The sequence below is a fragment of the Vipera ursinii genome (genome assembly GCF_947247035.1).
Source record: "Vipera ursinii genome assembly, chromosome: Z".
In the NCBI taxonomy this organism is placed as follows: domain Eukaryota; kingdom Metazoa; phylum Chordata; class Lepidosauria; order Squamata; family Viperidae; genus Vipera; species Vipera ursinii.
Genome location: NC_139517.1, coordinates 85,306,406 through 85,323,145, shown reverse-complemented (window position 1 = coordinate 85,323,145; position 16,740 = coordinate 85,306,406). Strand labels below are relative to the sequence as shown.

Genomic DNA, 16,740 nt, shown 5'->3' with positions numbered 1-16,740 from the left:
AAATGTCCATGACCCTCATCTCTAAGTTACTATAGCTGACAATTAAAGCTAAAAATACACTCTTTGTTTAAGCTTAGCTCAGCATGAGCTATTTAGTCCTGACACCTTTTAGAAGGGAACTCCTATATTTGGGAAATTGGGTGCATGTTTAACTGTATCTTCTGGTAAATAAATTACTTTGCTGTTGCATTCCCACTTCTTAATGACTATTTTCAGTTACCTCCATGAATAATGCCTGAAAACAACTTCTACAGTCTATAGAATTCTCTATAGAATTCTCTATAGAGTAGTCTATGTAATTCTTATTTATTTTCAGTTAAATTATTTTACTTTCCAGGGAATAGATTCTCTATACATTTTGGTAGCTGATAGTTAGCTCTTTGGTTATAATTGGAGTCAAAAGTCTTCAGAACTATTTTCAATTCTACTGAAATAAAAGCAATTATTGTTTATTTGAATATTTTCTTCACATAATATCATGCTAAGATTTTTTTTTATTTGCCAGTTTTAGCATTTACCAATTCATCTAGGTGAAAACTAGCAGAGCTCAAGATATTAATTATTGTCTTAATATAAAGATTTAAAAAATGAGACTATACTACATCTTGGTTTAATCCACATGGAGTGATTATTTATTACTTGTAAGGAAAACTTTGATTAATACTGCTGGATAAGCAATAGAAGATCCCACTGAGTAAAAGATGCATAAGATGATAGTTGTTAGGCCTGATTTTATCCTAATAGGAACTATTTCTCCCCACCCTCAAGAATTGTGTGTAATATATTAGGAGTGAGTTTACAATAAAGTTTTACTGATTTCTGAATTGTAATTTAATTATGTAATATGAATAGTATATTAAGTAATAAAAATCAGACATTAATTAAAATAATCATATGAGAAATAAAACATAAGTATTTCAATTTTGCAATGGAATTTAATGAGATTTAAAAGTGTTATCCTAGTGAAATTATATTTAAACCTAATACATACTCTAAAAGAGTTCTAAAATGCTACTTCTAAAAACAAAGACAGATTTAGTCATTCTAAAAGAAGATTGAATGATATCAATGAATTCTGGTTTCAAGAGCTCCATTGTATACATCTGGGTATAACACGAAATGACTGGTTTAAAAAGATTGTTTGTAAAAGATTGTTACAATGGATGTATACAGACTTGAAATACCAATATATCATTCTATTTAGGACTTTCACTGTAACAATTGTTCTTTTGAATTTCTCTATCATTGTATGATAATAATTGCTTTTTTGTATTTTCTTTGATTCCCTTGTGAATGCAAATTTTGGTACAATACATTAATACATCACATAGATTATAATTCTAGGAGGCCATCAGACAATGAATGAATGCTAGAGAGTGTCCTTCTCTGCAAGCAGAATTAGCAGAATTTACGAGGTTGATACAAAAGTGTTCCAAAGCTGGGGGAAGTGAAGATTGGGGGAGAGAGGGGGGCAAGGTTAGCATATGGCTTCTATGAAAGAAGGTGACTTGCCCAGGGGAAATTGTGAGTAAAGAGAAAGAAGAAATCGAAACTGGAAGAATGAAAAGAGGAATTTAGAGTAATAAGATGGAAGGCAAAGAGTAAAGAGGTTGTATCTATTATCTCATTGAAGATGTGTTGAGAGAGGGCTCCAAGAGTAACACTCACAGTAACCTAGTGTTTTCCCAATTACAACATTTTAACAAGCTTCTAAGAAATGCAGATTTCAAGTATGAAAACACTCTTACCTTCCCACCCTCCCCCAACTTTGTTAAATGGAAATAGCTGTCTTACAAATGAAATACAGGTTTCAGGAACAAGGCAAATATAAACAACTTATCTTTCCTACTAAAATTTATCCCCCCCCCCCTGCATTTCACTATGTTTTTATTTTATAAAGTTGCAGGTTTTATTGTGATATACAGTTGTATTTTAACTGTGAAAATTATTTCTTGTTCAATTCTAAACCTAGTGAAATGTTTAATTTTATTAAGGGGAAAGCTGCACAAATTCACCTCAGAAATTATGTTACTTGCAAAAGAAACCATGAAGGGAGGATTGAATGAATATCAAGACAAAAGCATCCAAAATGTAGACAATGGATGCAAAAGCTTTCAAAACAACTTAAGGTTGCTAAAATGATTCTTATAAATTAGTCAGCCAAAGTACCTCAGATTGGTCTGAATTATCTTTTTCTCTCTTTCTTTTTCCAGAATGTTTTTGTAGATAAACCAGCATTTCCAGAATATAAAGTTTCAGATGCAAAAAAGTCCAAATTCATACTTTTGCATTTTAGCACTTTTAAAGCTGGCTGGGACTGGCTTATATTACTAGCAACGTTTTATGTTGCTGTAACTGTACCTTACAATGTTTGTTTTATTGGCAATGATGATCTATCTACAACTCGAAGCACAACAGTCAGTGACATTGCAGTGGAGATACTTTTTATCATAGGTAAGATATTTCAATTATTTCTGACATTACCATTGCAAATTACTGTAGATTCTCTAACAAAATTATGTAAGGGTAAGCATTATAAAGTGATAAAAGTCACGTATCTGTTTTCTGTCTGCATTTAAGCATAAGTTCTCTTCAGTTTAATGGATTTTTATTATGGGCGAAGACTATTTTCTAGTGTCCTTACCCATACTATTAGACAAAATAAAACAACCCAGATCAGATGTGGATCTAATGTGCATTGTATATTGATAAATATTTTTCTCTACTATTTTCTATATTTCTCTCTACTCCTAAAGAAACTTAATTGTTGGAAGAAAAATCTATCAAATACAATGGGATTTCTGAGTTTCTGTTTTCATTTTTACCACCAGAGATGCCATTTTGGCTTCAGTAAGCATCAATCTAACTTTAATTCCCGTGCTTTAGAAAATAAAGACAGCCTGCTCACTACTAATTCAGAGAACTTTATTTTTCATTTTCACACATACCTCTCCATTACTTCACATTTACTTATACTGAGCCGTATTTGCTATTAAAACGTGTGATTGATGAAACCTTGAATGTGTCTTTTGTGTGACCCAGCTTAAATAACATCATGCTTTTCCTGTAGTCTAGAGCAAAGGGACTCTTGAGATGAGTAAAAGGGAACTAACCCAGGCAAGCAAAAAGAGAACTTTCAGAAGTGCAATTTAATGGAAGTATGGGGTGAGAGTAAGAGTAAAAGAGTCCATATAGGGCACTGCTTGGTGGCCACAAGAATAGCATTTGGTGCTTGCAGTATTCATGAGAGTTGTACATGCTATTGCTATTCTAAAAGATTGAGGGCAAGAGAAGAAGGGGACGACAGAGAATGAGGTGGCTGGATGGAGTCACTGAAGCAGTAGGCGTGAGCTTAAATGGACTCCAGAAGATGGTAGAGGACAAGAAGGCCTGGAGGAACATTGTCCATAGGGTCGCGAAGGGTCGGACACGACTTCGCAACTAACAACAACAAGATGAATGTTAGCTAAGTTATACTTGGCCTACAGATGCTGTAAAAAGAGTACAGGGTTTTGACAGCTGTGCAGCTTCAGTTTACAAATGGACAATCACATTTTAAAGATTTTCAGTTTGACAAGTTCCTAAATTAGGATAGAGCAAAAGGTTTTTAACATGCTAACATTTAAAAAAAAATAATCAAGAAATGTTTAACAGAATAACAGAGTTGGAAGGTACCTTGAAGGTCTCTAGTCCAATACCCTTCTCAAGCAGAAAACCCTATACCATTTCAGACAAACCTTATCAAATTATTTATTTTAATATCAAGAAGCATGTAAAGTAGCTATTCTCACCTGCATCTAGAATGAGAGCAATCCAGAATCCTTCCATCCTATCTTCCTGCATATGGGGATCAATTAGGGTTTCATTTATCTCATATGTAGAGTTTGGCCATTTTCTTATCAATGGAAAAAATCTCCAGCCATCTCTGAAGTAATATAGTGCCTGTTGGAAGTGCTGTTGCTTTGGCTCAGCAGTGGCTGGATAGCTCTAGAAGACAAAGTCAGTCTTCTAGTTGGGGAGCAGATCTCATACATATAAATGTGTTCTGACACAAAGACCAAATGAGTTTGTTGCTGGTCAGAGCTATTAGTAAATTCAATCTGAAGAAATTAAACAGGTTCCTTTCTTGGAGATGGAAACATTTCAGTACCAGGATAGTTTTCTCATCAGGATCATGTACTGGGCAAATATAGAGGACTTTCACAAGTCAGTTATCTGAGTAAAGAGTTAGCAGTAGAGGCTTATACAAAATCGTAATAAAAAAAAGGTTTTGTTATTTATTCGGACAAAGAGTGATGCAGAACTTTACAGAAAATGGAACCATTTGCAAGGATTCCATTGCTGCAGGATTGTAACAATCACTGCAGCAATGAGTGAATTCAGCTAATAACACTTCCAAAATCCAAAATTGTTAATCACAGTTTTCATAATCCCTGTCTCAGCATGGGAATTGTAGTCTAACACATCTGCAGAACACTAGGTTGGAGAAGAATATGATAGCAGGCAATGGTGTGGTGAGGTAATTTTAGGGCCTGGATATACCTATTTTTCAAATTCATTTTAAGTGGTCTGAAGACATAGAATTTTGAGTTTTAAATTCACCTAAATCAGTCCATTATCATGACTAAAGGAATATAATAAAGTCTATTCTGTACTGGCCTCTTAAGAAATATATTAGGGAAGAAGCTACAAGATATACCCTTGTAGGAAGTATATCATATTGTTTAAAGCAAACATAATATAATTTTAAGTAAATAAACAAATGACTGACAATCTAATGAGCTCCAATGTGCTTGTGCCAAGATGGTAACATTGGCCCTGTTTATTACTGCTCCTGCCAACTATCACAGGAGAAAAACTATTTTTGCAAGGGTAGCTGCTCAGTGCCAGGATTTGTTTTTCTAATTTTCAACAGCAGCAACAGCATCACCTACAACCTCAAAGACTCTTGGAAAGATAATTGTTGAACTTGGGGGTTAGAGGGGAGGACTAACTGCAAGAATAGGCAGCCAGCCAGCCTGTACAACTAGGTACAAGAGATCAGCCTTTGTTTGATGTGGTGTTGATGAATAGGTCCGTGGTCAACGCACACTGCAAGGTGCCTTTTACAGGAGCACAAAAATTATTAGTGATAAAGCACATTAAAAAGGCTTCGGTATTTATTCTGCATCGATGGAATTGTCAGAAGGATCCAATTGTTACATTAGGCATGGATGGTTCAGGTTCACTTCGAAGATTACTAAATAGCAGGAACTGTTTACTGTAGTGTGAATTATGTTGGTATGCATCACTGAGAACCCCATGCATATGTTTTCTGGAAGAAACTGTGAATAAAATGTGGGCAAATAAAATATGTCTATGCAAATACAAAGATAGGAAGACACTATAACATCAAAAACAAAGGAGATTGTGTCAGTATAGATCAAGGGGGGTGTGTAATTTTAAATTCATAATAGTGTATGCAAATCATGAAAAGCTTACATATTATGTTATAGAAATATTAAGTGGCTACTGTTCAGTTTGCTGGTCTTGGGAAACATGACTGAAAATGATTATGTGTTTAAAACTTTAAAAAAATTTTTTTTGCTTATAGGGTTTTTAAATAAATATTGATGGTGCTCAGCACAGGAGTCAAATGAAATGAATTAAAATAACTTCTTTTAAATAAAATACAAATCTGATTATTAAAGCAAGTTTTACTATTGTTCTGATTTTATTTTGAATTAGTCTGGAAAATGTAGATGAACTGAAAACTGAAAAAAATCTTTGGAAAATATATCAAAATTTCACCATATCTCAGTGCCTAAAAAAATGCCTCTCTACTCCATCCAAACAAACATTATAAATGGCAATGAGACTGATTAAATGTATGTGTCAGTTTTTAGGTATTCAGAAGCTTAATTAATCATTTGTAAATATGAATTTGTAGAATGACAGCTATTCATTTATAGTTTAAAAAATGTAGAGGAGAAAGCTTTTGCTGAAAAAAAGTAACCATTTTTTTATTACTGATGGGATATAAGTGGTTGTGGTAAAGTGGTAAAGAACAATCAGCCCAAGAGAAATGTTATAAATCTTTGAGTGCTTTGCATCAGAAGCCTCTTCAATGGCAATACTCTGCTGACATAATAGATGGTCACAAAAAGAAACTTCAATCTTATGTATATTTATAAGCAAATCATTCAGTAGGACTGAGAAAAAGCAATTATAAAACCTGACATGCTTGTCAAAAACCATATTAGCATCAGATGCTGTGTGTGCACATTCAAGGATATTTGCACACCTCTGGGCACAGAAGCTGAGTCTGCCCATCTCTCTTCTGCTTAGCTACCTATGCAATTACTTTAGCCAGATCTAGTGAAGGTATACTAATTTTCTGCAAACTGATTTGAATACTATCAAATTTCCTTCTTTTTTCCTTCCTTCCTTCCTTCCTTCCTTCCTTCCTTCCTTCCTTCCTTCCTTCCTTCCTTCCTTCCTCCATCCCTCCCTTCCTCCCTCCCTCCCTCCTTCCCTATGACATTAACCCTAATTTAGGGTGCTGCTGTCTCACCTTCAATTCCAAACTGATCAAAAATAAAGCAAATCAGTTAAAAACATTAATGTGAAAATAATTACCATTATTTTATCAAAGCATGTCTGTGGCCAATCAAATTGAAACCTTACTGAAGAGTTGAACATGTCAGTGCCCCTAGTTATGCTTAATTGCAAATGTGATTACCTGGGCCTGTCAATTAATTACTTAAATTGTGATTTACGAGGAAACGAGTATTTGTTTATTTATGAGAGTTACAGTATATTTCACTCAGTCAATGGATCTCAACAACAATAATAAAATGTAATCATGAAATAATCATTTTTTTAAAAACGTAAAAGCAGGCATAACATTAAAACATCCTTCATATATAAAACAGCACTTTGGCAAGCAAAACCTGACTAAATAGGTCAGTCTTAGCTGCCTTACTAATGATTAATTAACATAAGGGGAGCCATCAGAATATTTTGTGGCATGCTGTTTCAGTGAGCCAAAAAAGCCATCAAAAATTTCCACCTCTGAATTCCCAATATCCTGACATTCTTTGTGAGAGGAATCTGAACATGAATAGATGGATAGACTCCACTTGAAAAACATGTCCTGCAGATAACAAGGACTCAACTCCAAAGTGATTTATAGAGTATAACCACCACTTTAAATTTAGCTGGAAATACATCGGCAACCAATCAAGGACTACATAAGTGTTACCCCAGTGGAACAGTTTTCACCCACCAAGAAATAGATGCTGTGAGGAGATAAGAGCATGAATTGGAATATTGTATTCCATACTTGGTGCATCAGCCAAAGCTAGTGAAACAAAGTGCCTTGTTCTTGTTACCTGCCTGTAGTTCAGAAGCCATAAGTCTCCCCAAATATCCATTGTGTAATTTTGTTCCTTCAGGGGTAGGGCACCTCCAGTCTAAAATAACATGAATAATTAGCCACTCTATCTTGCTAGGATTCAGCATGAGCTTGTTTTATACCAGGTCCTCACAGCCTCCAAATACCAAGCAAGAATCTCCCTCTCTACCACCTGGCCAAGTCTAGGATAAAGATATTTAGCTGGATATCAACTATCACCTTTAATTGTTTTATTAGCTTTTTATATAGATACAAAGGAAAGATTCAAGATCACCACTACTAATCACAGTTATATGATTGGTTATATGATTGTTGGAAACCACCATGAATTCCCTAGAGATATGGTGTGAAAATTTTGTAAATAAACACCTAATGATATCCCTTAAATTATTTAGGTCTTTAATAACAATGAAAACTAACAACCTGAAGTAGGTAAGCAACTGAAAGTGAGGTTCTATAAGAACAGATATGACAAGAGATTCCATTCTAGATAAACCAGTCAGAATGTGAACTGCTGCATTTTAATGACGAGACGTTATTAACGCGTGTTTCCAAGGTCAGACACATGCGAACCAAAACTCATTTATACTTTGATAGTTCACTTTGTGATGTCCTATCCAAATAATAAAACATTGAATGAATGCTGATAATTGGGGAAAACAATAAAAAATGTGAATTTTCTTCATAGCATTTTTCCTGCAAAGTACAGGCTTTACCTTTTTTTTTAATATATCAGCTAAGTGTAGATTCATTGTTGTGACAGGAACTGACCCATTGGCTTGACATTGTAGGCTGACAATATGTGACTGGCCCAAAGTCATCCAGCTGGCTTTCATGCCTAAATGAGACTAAAACTCATAGTTTTCTATTTTCTAAACTAGTGCCTTAACCATTAGGCCAAACTGGGCTTTCAGTCAGAAAAAATGTAAAGATTGATTAATGGAGAAATTGAAAATGATAAACTGGACTCTGATGCTCTACCTGAAAATTTGGAAATGACAGAAACCTATGTTTTTGACAGAGAGTACCTGGCTTTAATTAAAGCAAGAAATAATATTAAAGCAAAAAAAATAAGAACATGCAGTGTTTGGATTTAGGAGACATAATACCAGCGTTCAATTTCTAGCAAAATCCCTTTGATCTTTGGAATTTGACATCTATCAGATTTATATATTTAGCTTAAGGGCAATATACTGTATGGTTCCTATCTTGTAGGACATGAAAATATTGAGATACCTATCATGATCTAAGCTTTTATTTGATAGTTAACTTGTACTGTAGCAAAAAGTGATGTGACTATAAATTATGGAATGCGTAAATAATTATTACTATAATTATTACTATAAATAATAATTACTATAATTATGGAATGCATAAATCATAGATGTTAGCAAGCAGTAGATACTGATTGATAGTTTTCTATTTTATAATATTTAAACTATTTTAGCTTCTACAGCTTTCCTATTCTGAATATAGCTTCACTATTGTTAAGTTTCAGGATTGGTGAGGCATTGACGAGGCAGAGCGGTGAAAATAGGAACATGTTTATTCAGTTACAACAGTAGCAGCACTAACTGCTGCTTAGTTTCTATTTATATGGACTGCCGCTAGTCAGCAGCCAATGAGATTAAAGCGGTAACTCCTACCTAAAATGTAAACTAACAGCTCCGGAGACAAACAGTCTGGAGTTTAAACAGTAATGGCTGTTAACCATTGCACAACAGTTTACAAGCAATTTATCTCAATACATAACACCCCTTCCCCCTAGATGATGCAATTCTCAAGTAATGAACATAGTCTTTTAAATATGTTGGCGGCCTTTGCGGTCGCTCCGAGCATCTCAGAGTCGCTAGGAGTTCCCGGTCTACCAGCTCGCCTGCCAGGCTGGGTAGACCAGGGTTTTGAGACCCAATTGCTCTGGGTCGGCCCGAGTCCCTTTGGTGGTCTGTCCCGGTAGACCTGAGTCAAAATCCATTGGTGGCACAGTTTCCGCTGGGCTGGAAATCAGAGCCGTTTGCCGGTCCCACTCAATGGGTGCAGTCTGTGCATTCGGGGGTGATTCGCTTGCTGCTAGCCCCCCGTCTCCATGGCTGGGAGTCTTGTCAGTGAATGCAGACTCTGCTGTCAGGCCTTTGTCAAGTCGCTCCTGGGGTTGGCCTTCACAAGAGTCTTGAGCCAGTGATTGGTTTGCTAGCCTCCGGCACAGTTGGTCGATGTGCTGCCGTATCACTCTGCCATCTTCCAGGACCACTTCATAAGAAAATGGCCCTGACACCTTACTAACCACAGCTACCACCCACAGTGCCCCTTGACTGTAATTCCAGGCCCAAACCCGGGCACCAACTTGCAAACTTCATAGTAGCTTTAGTTGTGCTATGTCCATGGCAACCCGGTCTGGATGTAGCCAATCCAGCTTCGTGATTAAGCGCTGACCCCATCTAAGTTCTGCTGGGCTTCTGCCCATGGACGTGCAGGGAGTTGTGCATTAGCAGAGTAGAAAATCTGCCAATCTGTGATGCCAGTCACCGGTTATGATCCAGTTCAAAGATTCTTTGGTCGTTCGGACCATGTGTTCTGCTTGGCCATTTAAGGCCAGGTGAAAGGAGGCTGAAGTGGCATGCCTGATCATGTTAGCCCTCAGGAAGGACTGAAATTCTGAGCCCCATTGTCTTGAGACTAGCACATTGGGTAACCCATGTATTGCAAAGATCCTGCACAGTTTCTGGATGGTCCTGGCAGTAGTTCTAGTTGGGACAGGTGCAATGTCTAACCATTTGGAGTGACTGTCCACCACAATGTGGAACAGCTGTCCCTGAAATGACCCAGCAAAGTCAGTGTGGATTCTTGACCACGGGGCTTGCATGGCTTTCCATCGGTGGACAGGGGCTTACAGCATCTCGGGCCTGGATTTCTGGCAAGTGCAGCAACTATGTACTTGGGCCTCAATATCTTTATCAAACCCAGGCCACCACAGATAGCTTTTTGCGAGTGCCTTCATCCAGACTATTCCCAGATGTCCCTTGTGCAGAGATGCTAAAACCCTGGACCTCAAGGAGCTCGGGACTATGACCTGACTCCCCCAACGGATGCAGCCCTTATGAACTGAGAGCTCATCTTTCCGCATATAAAAACTTTGGAAGGTTGGCCCCGGACACCTGTCCAGCCATCCTGTGTATGCCCAGTTCAACACACGACTAAGCATCTTCTTTGAAGCTGTCTCGGTAGCCATGTCCCCAGCATGAAGGGGAGACTCCGGCAAATCCTGGATAGCCAGGATGCGGGCCACCAGAGCGGGATCTGGCTCTACGTGTGGCAGAGGCAGCCTGCTGAGGCCATTTGTGTGCCCCATTTCTTTGCCCAGTTTGTGAACCAGCCAGTAATCATAGGCTGAAAGGAAAATACACCACCTCAGTATCCTGGGAGACAGAATCTGAGGTGTCTATTTGTTCATGGTGAACAAACCCAGAAGTGGCTTGTGGTCCAAGAAGACCATGAAATGGCGGCCATACAAGTAGTCATGAAACTTCTTTATGGCAGCCACTATGGCCAGCACCTCCTTGTCTATTTGCACATAGTTGTGTTCTGCTGAAGATAGGGTCCTAAACTAATAAGCGATGGGAGCCTGCCTCCCGTCAGCCATTAAATGGCTCAACACTGCTCCAACCCTCATATGGCGATGCATCACAAGCAATGCAGATGGGCAGCTTTTCATTAAAGTGGGTGAGTACTGAATGTGAAGACAGCAGTGATTTGACTGCCGAGGAGCTTTTCTCGTGGATGCTCATCCACTGCCACTGTGCCTTTTTGTCCAAGAGCCTGTGTAATGGCTCTGCCACTGCGGCCTTGTGTGGGAGGAAGGCATGGTAAAAGTTTAGTAAGCCTAAAAAGCTCCCTCTTTGACTTAGGGCTGGGGGCCTGCTGAATTGCCTTGAACTTTGATTCGGCAGGATGAATGCCTGTGGCATCTGTGCGGAAATCGAGGAACTCAGTTGAGTCCACCCTAATCTTGCATTTCTCCCTCTTCAATTTCAGCCCCTCTTGGTGGAAATGCTGAAGGACAGCCTTGAGCCATTCAGCCAAACCTCGACTGACTCCCCAGTTATGAGGATGTCATCAAAATAGGGGCACACACCTGAGATGCCCTTGAATGTGTGCTCCATCATGCTCTGGAAGAGCCCTGGGGCTACACTGACCCCGAACTATAGGCGCCTTACCCTGAAAGCCCCCCTGTGTGTGACTATGGCTGAGCTTCCACCATGGCGTCATCCACGGGTAGCTGCTGGTATGCTTGAGCCAAACCCAATTTGGCAAACACGTGACCTCCCTGTAGTGACGCCAAAATGTGGCTGACTACAGGCACCAGATATGTGTGTTGTTGAAGTGCTCGGTTGATCATGCACTTATAATCTGTGTAAATGCGCACATCCCCATTGGCCTTTAGTGGCATAACTATGGGGGTTTCCCACACACTGCTATCAACTGGCTACAACACACCTTGTTGCACCAGCTTGTCCAGCTCTGCGTTGATTTTTGGTTTGAGAGCAAAAGGCACTCTACAAGGCTTGTTTTGTATTGAGGCTATGGATGGATCAAGATGGAGGGCAATTGGAGGCTCCTTGTACTCTTCTAAGCTAGGGCTGAACATATCAGCAAATTCCTGGCAAACTGCCAACAAGTCCGCTGTTTGTGTTCAGTTAATGCCAGTCACATGGATGCCCAATGCATCAAACCAGTTGAGCCCAATGAGGCTTGTGCAGTGGCCCTCGACCACCATGACATCCAGGGGACCCTCAAACTCTGAACTGCACATTCCTTCTCCTTTAACCGCTACGTGGGAGTTTTGGAAATCAGTCATCATGAGGTTAGACAGTTTCAGTTTAACTCATTTGCCCCTATGAGTGCAAATTTGGTTGAAAGTTCCTTGGGAAACTATCGAGACGGCAGACCCAGTGTCCAGTTCCATGTGGCATGGGAATCCTTGAAGCTTGACCCTGAGTCTAAGCTTCTCTTTAAGTGGACGATGGGTACCCATTCTAAACATGCTCCTTTTGCTGGAGCAGTAGCCAACTCTGTGCTGTCCTGGGGCCCCAGTACCATTCCTGGAGAGTCCCTCTGGCGACCTTTACAGACAGCGGTGATGTGGTCTTGCTTGCCACATGCTCGGCCCGTTGCTGTGCAGAACCTGCACTCCAAGCGTCTATGTCAGCCTCCACAGCCTGCACATCGAACGAAGGGAACTCCCTTGTCAAATGGCCACTGGATTCTTTCTCGTTCCCTCTGCAGCTGGTCGACCTCATGGTCCGTGTTGAAGTCTTCAGTTCGTTCGGCGTCCTCATGGTGGATGGCTTCTGGATTAGGAGTGTTCTTGGAGGGCCATAAAGCTTTGATGGCACCCCGGCGGCTTCTTCAGCCATTACCTCCTTCAGGGTGTCTTGAAATTTGAGGGTCTCCCTAGCAAACAACTTCTGCTGGAGTTCCCAGTTCCTTAGCCCACATACTAAATGGTCTCACAGTTTCTCTTCAAGGTCTGTAAAGTTGCAAAGCCGGGACACCTGTCATAGGATAGCTATGAACTCGGCAGCAGACTCTCCTGGTTGCTGCTCCCGCTGCTCAAATGCATGCCTCCATGCAATGACGGAGAGCTTCAGCTCAAAGTGCTCCTTCAGCTTCTTCTTAAGGTCTGCGAAGGTGACCAATTCCAGTGTGGCAGGAGTGACTAGGTTTTCGGCTATGTTGAATGTTGCCTGGCCACACATGACAGCCTTCAAGCCATCTTCGCTAACTTGGTTAGCTCACAGATAATTCTCAACAGGGAAATGTATGAGCTCCACCTCTCAGGATGCACCACGTTGAACTCCTCCAACTTGCCGACCTTGTCCATGGTGAGTTGTCTCCGACCTCTCAATGTCTTGTGCTGCTAAGGTTTCCTAAGGCTGATCCTAGGACAGGTCCTTAGGACATGGTTGTCTCCAGCGTGGCTTACTGGCAGACAGAGGGGGGAATGTAGTTCCTGCCAGAGCTCTGATGCCTGACCTCACCCCTAGTGACTTCTGGCTCTCTTCTTAACACCAGATCCCACCTTTGTCACCACTGTTAAGTTTCAGGATTGGAGAGGCATTGACAAGGCAGAGTGGTGAAAACAGAAACATGTTTATTCAGTTTCAACAGAAGCAGTACTAACTGCTGCTTAGCTTCATTTTTGGTATATATTTTATTAGAATTTTTTTCTTTAACATAACATAAATCATTATAAAACAGAATGTTGTCTGGGTGGCATTTATGAAACAATCCTTAACAGTTAATTTCTATAATCTATATTCCATCTGTTAATTTCATTTGATTTCCCCTATCCCTAGCGTATCGTTCCTTGCAAAACATTAGATTAAAGCAATTTTGTTTATTTAACAACAGTTAAATATATAATCTCAATAGTCCTATATATCGTTTTAGTTGTCTTATCGTAAATCCTGTCACTATATTTATTTCAATTTATTTCCCCCCCCAAAAAAGAAAAAAAACATTTACAAATAATAGTCTTTTTCTAACACTCAACTATATTTACGTTGATGGATTTCATCTTTTTTTCTCCCTTCATGCAAACCTTCTCATACTTTCATATTTCCCAATAAATGTAAAAATATAAAAAAGAAAAAAGAAAAAAAGAAAAAAAAACCAACAAAGAACAAGAACAACTTATTTCTCCCTTTACATTCTAAATGTTCTTAAAAATAACAATCATTTCAACATTCAGTTATATTTACATTTATGAATTTAATTATATATATATATATATATATATATATATATATATATATATATATATATATACACATATACATATACATATACATATACATATACATATACATATACATATACATATACATATACATATACATATACATATACATATACATATACATATATATATATATATATATATATATATATATATATATATATATTATTATTATTATTTAGATTTAGATTTATATACCGCCCTTTCCCGAAGGACTCAGGGCAGTTTACAGGGCATTTAAAAAACAGTCAATACAAACGTTAAAACAAAATTAAAAGAGATTAAATAGAACCCTGAGAAAATTAAAACCCAGTTAAAATTAAAATTAAAAATATTCTCAGCCTGGGCCAGAGAGCTCGAAGAGCCAGGTCTTCAGGTCCCGGCGGAATGAACGGAGGTCGGGGGCAGTCCTAAGCTCCGCAGGCAGCTGGTTCCACAGGGCAGGCACACCCACTGAGAAGGCCCTACCCCTGGGTGTTACCCGGCGGCAGTCTTTAACTGGCGGCACCCTGAGGAGACCCTCCCTGTGGGAGCGCACTGGACGAAGGGAACTTGATGCCAGCAACAGGTGTTCCCTCAAATATCCCGGACCCTCGCCATTTAGGGCTTTATAGGTCATCATCAGCACCTTGAATCTCACCCGAAGGGCAACTGGAAGCCAATGCAGCTTGCGGAGTAGAGGTGTTACATGGGAGTATTGGAAGACCCCCATCACAACTCGCGCGGCCGCATTCTGCACCAGTTGAAGCCTCTGGGTGGTCCTCAAGGGCAGCCCCATGTAGAGAGCGTTGCAGTAGTCTAAACAGGAGGTCACGAGCGCACGAGTGACTGTGCGTAGGGCATCTCGGTCCAGGTAGGGTCGCAACTGGTGCACCAGGCGAACCTGGGCAAAAGCCCCCCTGGTCACAGCTCCTATATGGTCTTCAAAAGTCCATGCCACTTCCTGGTTATTTTTCTCCAGCCGGAGGCAAAAATCCACCCCATTTGCTGGCTGTTTGCCTCTGGTGGGAGGCAAAGATCCATTCCATGTCAAAACTGAACATTTTCTGCGAGGCGGCTGTTTGCCTCTGACTGAAGGCAAACAACTGCCTTGTGCATCGCGGCAAATGTCCGGTTCGGCCTGAGGTGGCTGTTTGACTCCGGCCGGAGGCGAAAGGCCACCTTCTGCATTGTGGCAGAGGGCCAGTTTCAGGTACATAGCGGCCGCTCGCCATTCTCCAGAGGAGAATGCCTGCCTGGTGTGTTGCGGCAGAGGGCTGGTTTCAAGTGCATATCAGCTGCTCGCCTCCCTCCGGGGGAGAATGCCTGCCTGGCATGTTGTGGCAGAGGGCCAGTTTCAGGTGCGTAGCAGCTGCTCACCTCCCTCCAAATCAGCCATGGGGGGAGGGAGAGAAATTGCTCTGCAGCCCTAGATCTGGGTGGCAGAAGCATTTTTTCAGGCCTCCAACAGCCATGGATGTAAGCTCCAGAAGCTTCAAAAATGCTTCTGCAATGCCGGCAGTGGCAGGGCGATCCATGCACAAGGTGGGGAATGGGAGCCACCACATGGATTGCCATTTCCCCCCCACACACGGATCCCCCTGCCACCACTGCCGGAGTTTCCCAACCCCCTGCCACCACTGCCAGAGTTTCCCACCCCCCCATCCTGCACACGGAACACACTGCCGGCACTGCCGCTTGGAAAAGGCCTCTGCCCCATGGATCTAGGGCTGCACAGTGATTTTGCTCCCCTCCCATGGCCGATCCAGCTGGCAGAGGCCTTTTTGAAGCCTCTAGAGTTCGCATCCAGGGCCGAGGGGCTGAGGTGGGCAAGGCGGGTGGTGCTTCAGCTGCTCCACACCACATGAGGTGGGAAACTCCCGGTTTGGGGAGTGGTGTGGCACAGATCTTTGCCTCCAGCCATTTAAAACCGGCCGTTTCCCACTATTCACGTCATGGCAAAACGGTTTCGGGAGAATGGCCATGGGCCAGCCAGCCAGCGAGAGCAGGTTGGGTGGGGGGATCAGGATCTGGCCCCTTTTACCTCATCCAGGGGCCAGGGACAAGTTGCCTGCCAAGCCGTGTGTGTGACAGCAGCGCTGGAGGCAGCAGCCCCCTAGGCAGGATCTGGTAAGCCAGGCAGCCATCGAGAGCAGGGGATCTGACCCTTTACCTGATGCAGGGACCTGGAAGAAGTTGCCTGCCAAGCCTTGTGTGCATGGTGGCGGCAGCCCGGGTAGGCTCTGGTAAGTGAGGCAGGGAAGAGGAGCTAGCCAGCCAGCCAGCCAGCGAGAACAGGGGATCTGGCCCCTTTTACCTCATCTGGGAGCTGGGGAGAAGTTGCCTACCAAGTCATGTGTGCGGCAGCGGTGCCTGAGGTGGCGGTCACTTGGGCAGGCTCTAGTAAGCCAGGCAGCCAGAGAGAGCAGGGGATATGGCCCCTTTTACCCCGTGCAGGGGCTGGGGAGAAGTTGCCTGCCAAGCCTTGTGTGCGCCGCAGCGGCAGCCAGGCAGGCTCTGGTAAGTCAGCCAGCCAGCCAGTGAGAGCAGGGGATCTGGCCCCTTT

General features: G+C 41.3%; 1 protein-coding gene across 1 annotated transcript in view; it reads left to right on the top strand.

Moving 5' to 3' along the window:
• Window positions 1–16,740, top strand: part of KCNH8 (potassium voltage-gated channel subfamily H member 8) — a gene marked incomplete at both ends in the record, with an annotated part of 243,408 nt that overhangs the window by 137,076 nt on the left and 89,592 nt on the right. The window contains one exon of the mRNA XM_083379020.1: window positions 2,214–2,454. Within this exon, the coding sequence (XP_083235146.1) occupies window positions 2,214–2,454 (241 nt within the window). The remainder of the gene's footprint in view (window positions 1–2,213; window positions 2,455–16,740) is intronic.